The sequence below is a fragment of the Aegilops tauschii genome, chromosome 2 (genome assembly GCF_002575655.3).
Source record: "Aegilops tauschii subsp. strangulata cultivar AL8/78 chromosome 2, Aet v6.0, whole genome shotgun sequence".
Lineage (NCBI taxonomy): Eukaryota > Viridiplantae > Streptophyta > Magnoliopsida > Poales > Poaceae > Aegilops > Aegilops tauschii.
In genome coordinates this window covers 85,428,178-85,436,129 of record NC_053036.3, presented here as the reverse complement: position 1 = coordinate 85,436,129, position 7,952 = coordinate 85,428,178, and the positions used below count along the sequence as shown (strand labels likewise).

General features: G+C 57.1%; 3 protein-coding genes across 3 annotated transcripts; all 3 read left to right on the top strand.

The window, feature by feature from the left end:
- The first annotated feature begins 754 nt into the window (after window positions 1-754).
- On the top strand, window positions 755-2,508 carry LOC109758064 (uncharacterized). Its single transcript, XM_020316902.3, has 5 exons — window positions 755-1,327; window positions 1,417-1,494; window positions 1,627-1,726; window positions 1,804-1,946; window positions 2,044-2,508. The coding sequence occupies exons 1-5, from the start codon at window positions 770-772 to the stop codon at window positions 2,278-2,280; spliced, it is 1,116 nt and encodes a 371-aa protein (XP_020172491.2). The 5' UTR covers window positions 755-769; the 3' UTR covers window positions 2,281-2,508.
- Window positions 2,509-3,133: 625 nt separating this feature from the next.
- LOC141040772 (uncharacterized) lies at window positions 3,134-5,100 on the top strand. The gene is made up of 3 exons (XM_073506890.1): window positions 3,134-4,097; window positions 4,306-4,664; window positions 4,888-5,100. Exons 1-3 carry the CDS (start codon window positions 3,134-3,136, stop codon window positions 5,098-5,100), a joined length of 1,536 nt encoding a protein of 511 aa, XP_073362991.1.
- Window positions 5,101-6,986: 1,886 nt separating this feature from the next.
- LOC120973547 (secreted RxLR effector protein 161-like) lies at window positions 6,987-7,529 on the top strand. Its single transcript, XM_040399333.1, has one exon. It carries the CDS (start codon window positions 6,987-6,989, stop codon window positions 7,527-7,529), a length of 543 nt encoding a protein of 180 aa, XP_040255267.1.
- Window positions 7,530-7,952: the final 423 nt, after the last annotated feature.

Sequence of the window (7,952 nt, the reverse complement as noted above, 5' to 3'; positions counted from 1 at the left end):
CATCAGCGTCACAAGCGGTCCGAGAACCCACCTAAGGCCGATCAATGTTCATCTACTCATACCATTTCCAACGAAGACAGAGAGCACGGCCGAAAAGCAGATCCAAGTCATTGAGGCCCCCCCAAGTTCTTTGGACGGCAGGCAGTTGCCCAATTTACTAAGGCCATGCCCTCCAGAAGCACCCGGCTTAGATCTCCATAAGAAACTGCGGCTTAACTTGTCGACTTTTTTGATGGTCCAAATGTGCAGCCTGGACATGGAGATAAGGTTGCTGGTAGTCTGTTTAGGAAAGACAATGTGGTTTTTGATATATGGAAATCGAAGAGGGAGCTCTCTTTAAAAAAAGGACACATGAAGATGAAATATGAGGGAATAGCAGAGAGAACGAGTTAACAAGCCGAAGGCGAGCGTCACTAGGAAGCAACTCCCTCTTCCACCGCGGCAACCTCGAAGCCAACTCATCAATGGTTCGTTGCAGATTAGCTCTGATTATCTTTTTTTGAAGTGCAATGGCACGCCAAGATATTTGCAGGGGAACTGCATCACCGGAATTGGAAATTTTCATAGTAGAGCCTGCAGGTCAATCTGGTTTTTGAGTTATCCGGTTTCAAAAGCTAAGGGACTAAGTTTTCATGTTTTTTAAGCTGAAGGACCATTTTTATACTTTCGAAAAAATCAAAGGACGATAAGTTTAGTACTACTATGTTGACCTACTCTTCGAGTTGCTCAGTTTTTAACCGTCGATTTTTGGATGTCGGCCCGTGAGATCATGCTGGCCCAAGAAGCAACAAACCTCCGCGCCACAAACTGCTCCATGCCATGCGCTACAAACCACATCGCCGACAGCGACGTCGTCGTCGTCGTTCATGCCCCCGATAAACCTCTCTTCTCCTCGCACTCCATTCACTCCACTCCACTCAAAAACAACCGCGCCAGCCAGCCACACAGTCCCGACCAGCCAGCTGGTCGCCTCACTCCTCGCTCGTGCGCGTTGTCCGGCGAGCAACGCTCGCTACGCGCGGCGCGGGTCATGGCACTCCTGCTGCTGCGCGGCTGCCTCGCGCCGGTCAACGCCGGCGGCCCGGCGTTCCGGCCAGCGGAGACGACGAGCCGGCTTAGTTACCGCCGGCCGTCCCGGTTCGGCGCGGTCGTCGCCTCGGCCGCCGCGGCCTCGCCCTCCGGCGGCGACGGCGCGACCGCCGCGGTCGACGCGGTGCTGCGTGGCTCGGAGGGGTCCAAGGCCAAGGCGCGCGACTACGGTGGGACCAACGGCGCCGCTGTTTCCGGCACCGCCAGGTCCACGACCATCGAGACCACCGTCGAGAGGGTGAGCAGGCGCACGCGCGTCCAAGATTACCTCTTATGCCTATCGTTTGCGTGGTATGGCGGCCTGGGCTGATGCTGTTCTTGACGCAGATCATCTTCGATTTCCGGTTCCTGGCTCTCCTCGCCGTCGCCGGATCGCTGGCGGGCTCCCTCCTCTGCTTCCTCAATGTAACTTCTCTCAATCCCATCTCCGCAGCTCGTCACGATTCAGATAACCAGACATAATTACAGTACTTGTTTTTAGTGAGCAACATCGTTCAGACGGATCTAATCAAACATCTTGTATCTGTTGGTGATCAGGGCTGTGTGTACATCAAAGAGGCGTACTGCGTCTACTGGACGAGCTGCGCCAAAGGTGTCCATACAGGGCAGATGGTCCTCAAGGTCGTCGAGGCCATTGGTGAGTGAGATATTCCGCTGTCGAACTGAACTGATGCTCATAACAACTGGGATTTACACCAACTGCTGCTGCTGCAGATGTGTATCTTGCTGGCACTGTCATGCTGATCTTCGGGATGGGTCTGTACGGGCTGTTCATCAGCAACGCGTCCAACGACCTGCCTTCCGGATCCGACCGGGCTCTGCAGGGATCGTCGCTGTTTGGGATGTTCGCTCTGAAGGTGATACCGATCCCAATCAAAGCATCCTAAACAAGCTTTGCTACAAATTTAGATTCAGAAACCTGAACTTGTTCGTCTCGTGCCGTCGTTTTTGCAGGAGAGGCCCAAGTGGATGAAGATCACGTCGCTGGACGAGCTCAAGACAAAGGTGGGGCACGTCATCGTGATGATCCTGCTGGTGAAGATGTTCGAGCGGAGCAAGATGGTGAAGATCACCACGGGGCTGGACCTCCTAAGCTACTCCGTCTGCATCTTCCTCTCCTCGGCCTCCCTCTACATCCTGCACAACCTCCACCGGCCCGAGCACGAGGAGTCGGTGATGCCCCACTTGTAGCTGAACCGTGCCACTCGCTCAGAGGCCATAGCCTCGTGATGTACATGTACATGTAGGTTGATATCTGGTCAATGCATTGACCCCGATGTGCTAAGAACAGGAAACAATCGCGGTCGATTGGTTCTCTCTTCTCGCAACGACGAGCACGACGAACATCTGTACTGTAACAGTGTAGGAAGGAAGAACTTGTTCTAAACATTCATATGAAAAATGTTGCTGTGATCTTCAGTTCAGAGATTCAGTAGGGTTTTAGGTGTCGAAAAGTTCAGTTTCGACACTAGTGATTTCTTCAGTGCGACTCGGTGTAGCTAGCTAGGTTTGCGGCGCCCTGACCCGGTCGTGGGATGGTACGATGGAACGGTCATGGCGCCATGGCAGGCGACGCCCGGGGAGCGCTGGGATGGCGGCACTCACTACCTGGTCGTGCGCGGCATTTTCGTTTTCAGTTAGATCGTGTAACGACTGAATAAAAACTTCCTCTCTCTCTCTCAGGCTCATTCTCTTCCACGGCTCCGGTGATCGTGGGAGTTGACGAGGGCGGGGTCCTTCTGACAATTGGCATCAGAGTTGGTTTGCTCGATCATCTGTGAAGATGATTGGACCTGGCAGCCCAAAGAAGAGCTGGACGGAGTCGGCGAACAGCGGCGGCGCGGTGATTGTTCACCAGCGCGCCGTGCGCGACACGAGCGGTGCGTGGCCTATGCTTACGCGCACCAACTATGTGGGTTGGGCCCTCCTGATGCAGGTCATGCTGGAGGCGCGCCAGCTCTGGGTCGCCGTCAATGACGGGACCACTGAGCGCGAGACGGATCGCATGGCAATGTAGTGCCTGCTGCGATCAGTGCCGCGAGAAATGGTGTCCAGGCTCGCTGTGAAGGCCACGGCGAAGGACGCCTGGGGCACGATCAAGACCATGCGGCTGGGCGTGAGCGGCGTGCGTGAAGCCAAGGCGACGTTGCTCCGTCGCCAGTACGAGGTGATCAAGTTCAACGACGGCGAGAGCATCGACGATTTCGGTATGCGCCTGTCTTCTCTAGTCACTCAACTTGAGTTGCTAGGTGACATGATGAGCGAGCACGCCGTCGTCCGGAAATTTCTTTCGGTCGTGCCCAAGGCCTACTCGCAGATGGTGTGCGCGATCGAGACGCTGGTTGACCTCAACAACCTGGCACTCGAGGAACTGATCGGTCGGCTGAAGGCCGCCGAGGAGATGTACGTGCTGGACGCAGCGCCCGCCGTCGGCGACAGTAGCAGCAGACTTCTTCTGAAGGAGGAGGAATGGTTCGTGCGCCTGAAGCTAGGGGAGGGCGATGGCTCGTCAAGCAGCAACGGCCGCGGGCGTGGGCGCAGCAGAGGACGCGGTCGCGGATGCGGCCAGAGCGCCGGCCGCGACACCAGCAGCGGCGACAAGTCCGAGGACATCTGCCGCTATAAAGAAGGGCACCAGACGCGCGAGTGCAAGACCAGGATCAAGGAGCGGGCAAACCTTGGGCAAGCCGGCAGCAAGGACGAGGAGCCTGGCCTACCGATGTCCCACGTCTGCGGCCTGTTTGATCGCTGCACCGACGACGTGGACGCCGCGCCGGTCCACCTTGTCCAGGACTCTGTTCAGGTGAATCTTGGACACGAGGGCGGCGCCGGCAGTGGCGTGTGGTATCTGGACACAGGCACGTCCAACCACATGATTGGGGACCGCTCGGCGTTCGCCGAGATCGACACGACCATCGGCGGCACAGTCAAGTTCGGCGACGGCTCCGTCGTCAACATCTGCGGCCGTGGGGACGATTTTGTTGATCTGCAAGACCGGCGAGCACCTCGTGATCACAGGGTTGTAATACATCCCACGCCTGCGCACCCACATCATCAGCCTGGGCCAGCTCGACGAGAGTGGCTGCCAGGTGCTGATCCAAGACGACGTGTTGCGTGTGCGCGACCGACAACATTTTCTCCTAGCCAAGGTAAAGAGGACGCCCAATCGCGTGTACACCATTGCTCTCTAGACCACGCAGTCGGTGTGTCTTGCAGCTCACAGCGGATCGGACATGGCGTGGACGTGGCATGCCCGCTATGGGCATCTAAGCTTCGACGCTCTGCACAAGCTGGCGCGGCAGGGCATGGTGCATGGCATGCCTGTGGTCGAGCAGGCGGACCAGCTGTGCAACGCCTGCCTGGCCGGAAAGCAGCGGCGGTCATTGTTCGCGCAGCAGGCGAAGTACCACGCACAGGAGCGGCTCAAGCTGGTGCACGGCGATCTCTGCGACCCGATCACGCCGGCGACACCGAGCGGGAAGAAGTACTTCCTCCTGCAGGTGGATGATGCAACACGGTACGTGTGGCTTGTGTTGCTGGCATCAAAGGACAAAGTGGCCACGACGATCAAGCAAGTATACGCAAGCGCGGAGTCCGAGTCCGGACGCAAGCTGAAGACGTTGCGCATGGATCGCGGCGCCGAGTTGACGTCGGGTTCGTTTACAGCGTACTGCGCCTAGCTGGGTGTTGGTTGACACCTCACCGCCACAGAATGGTGTGGTCCAACGGCGCAACGGGATGGTGGTGGGCATGGCTCGGAGCTTGCTTAAGGCCAAGCGTGTCCCCGTCGAATTCTAGGGTGAGGCGGTCACGACGGTAGTGTTCCTGCTGAACCACTCGCCAACAAAGAGCCTGGACGGCGTGACGCTGTTCGAGGCCTGGCATGGTCGCAAGCCGAACGTGCACTTCCTACGCACGTTCGGGTGTGTCGTGCATGTCAAGGACACCCGCCCCGGCTTGAAGAAGCTCGACGACCGCAACCGGCCCATGATCTTCTTCGGCTACAAGTAGGGGACAAAGGGCTACAGAGCTATGATCCAGCGACAAGGCGCGTGCACATCACTCGCGGCGCTGTGTTCAACGAGAGCGCGCGCTAGGACTGGTCGGCCGAAGGGAGCGGCGTGAACACCTTCAGCGGCATCGACACGTTCATGGTCAAACACCTGGCGAGCAGCAGTCCAGGAGCGTCTCTTGATGAGGGTGCGTCACTGCCACCTTCGCCCACATCGCCGCTGTCACCCACGGCAACACCGGCACCACCCTCTTCACCATCAGCGATCGCAACGGGCGTGGAATTCGTCTCGCCGCCATCGGCCTTCAGTGACATGCTCGACGTGGCCGACGACTCGGCGCGCGAGCACCGTTTCCACACAATGGAGAGCATGCTGGATGCGGGAGCCATGGCGGAACCCGGCGAGGAGTTGCACTTCCTGGCCGTGGAGGAGCCGACCTCTTTCACTGAGGCGGAGCAGGAGTCGAGCTGGCGGCGCGCCATGGTCGAGGAGATGACCTCAATCGAGGACAACCAGACATGGCACCTCGCCGCGCTTCCACCAGGGCATCGTGCGATTGGCCTGAAGTGGGTCTTCAAAGTCAAGATGGACGCGCAAGGAGAGGTGCTCAAGCACGAGGCGCTTCTGGTGGCGAAGGGCTACGTGCAGCAACACGGGATCGACTACGACGAAGTGTTTCGCGCAGGTGGCCTGCCTCCAGTCAGTACGGGTACTGTTGGCGCTCACGGCGAACACGGGCTGGGCGATCTACCACGTGGACGTCAGGTCCGCCTTCCTGAACATCGAGCTCGAGGAGGAGGTGTACGTGCAGCAGCAGCCTGGGTTCGTCGTCGCCATAGTTTTCACTTTCGAAACCAAATTTTTTTCGCTCACCCTCGAAAGCACCGAAATTTCGAGCAAATTAACGAATTTTTTTATTAAATTTGAATAAATTCGAACACAAAGTATTGAATAAGTAACTTTTTAGCACAAAATTTTCATCAGAACTCGTCTATCAGAATGGTGCGATCACTACTCCAGTCTTTGTAGATCCAGGTTCGAATCCCAGTGACATAATTTTTCTTGTCAAATTTTTGTATAGCAGGATAAGTAGTAAAAAAAATTGTGTGACCCTGGGATTCGAACCGAGGCCCTAAAAAGCGTACGATAACACCAGCTTACCACCCTGCTAAGCATATGAATACAACTGCGTTAGATTCCAGCTCTCTCTTATACGTTTAATTTTAAAATACCGAAATAATTTAAACGAAATGTAAAAGTTTCGAGGACCCTCGAAATGAGCGAAATTTCGAGAAATTTTGGAAATTTCGTCGAAAGTGAAAACTATGGTCGTCGCCGGCAAGGTGCACCTCGTGCTGCGGCTGGACAAGGCCGTGTACGGGCTCAAGCAGGCGCCCAGGGCCTGGAACACGAAGCTGGACACGTGCTTGGGCAAGCTGGGCTTCACGCGCGGTCCGTCAGAGCACGCCGTGTACGCGCGGGGCACGGCGACCTCACGCCTCATCATCGGCGTGTACGTGAACGATATGGTGATCACCGGGTCAGATGCCGAGGAGATCAAGTAGTTCAAGGGTGAGATGCAGAGTTTGTTTAAGATGTTTGACCTGGGCTTGCTGAGCTTCTACCTAGGGATCGAGGTGAAGCAGAGCGCGAGCGGCATTGTCATCGCGCGGAGCGCGTATGCTCGAAAGCTGCTGGAGAAGAGCGGCACGGCGGGATGCAAGGCGTGTCACACGCCGATGGAGCCTTGCTTCAAGCTGTCGAAGGAGAGCATGGCGCCGGCCGTCGACGCGACGGAGTACCGCAGCATCGTCGGGAACCTACGCTACTTGATGCACACGCGCGCCCTGATCTGACATTCTCTGTCTGATACGTGTCACATTCATGGAGGCGCTGTTGGAAGAGCATCTCACCGCTGTCAAGCACATCCTGAGGTACATCCGACACACTTCGGCTGGGCTGCATGTAGACCAGGGAGAGGGCATGGCCCGACTTGTTGGATACAGTGACAATGATCTGGGCGGCGACATCAACGATCACAAGAGCACCTCCGGCACCCTGTTTCTCCTTGGCGGTGGTGCGGTGACTTGGCAGTCACAAAAGCAGAAAATTGTGGCTCTCTCGAGCTGCGAGTCGGAGTACGTCGCCGCGACCGTGGCGGCCTGTCAAGGGATCTGGCTCTCGCGGCTGCTCAGCGAATTCAGAGAAACAGGGGCTGATGTGGTGAAGCTCAAGGTGGACAACAAATCTGCAATCTCGTTGGCCAAGAACCCTGTGATACATGACAGATCAACGCACATTGAGCTTAGGCACCACTTCATCAGAGACTGGGTGGAGACGAAGAAGATTGAGCTCGAGTTCGTAGCAACAGAACATCAGCTTGCAGACATGTTCACAAAGCCGCTTGGGCGTGTTCGACTGCAATAGCTGCGATCGAGCATAGGCATGGTCGAGTTAGCTCCCTGAACCTTCAGATTAGGGGGTGATTGTTGCTGTAATCTTCAGTTCAGAGTTTCAATAGGGTTTTATGTGTCAAAAAGTTCAGTTTCGACAGTAGTGATTTCTGAGGGGCCGCGGGGAGACCGAGGATGAGTCGGGTAGGCGACGACGCGGGCGACAGCACGGGCGACGCGCCTTCTACGGTGTGGCAGTCAACCGCGGAGGTGACGGCGGTCTGGTCTGTGGTCCGGCGCAGCGCGAGCGAACACCAGGGGAGCGGCGGGGAGGGCCGCGCCGGCTCACCTGCAGCGGGGGACGGCGGTCGCCACAACCGCTTCTGGGCGCTGGCGGCGGAGGACTCGGAGGAGGAGGCCGATGGCGGGGAGCTGGATTCGGAGCGGGGCCTGTGCG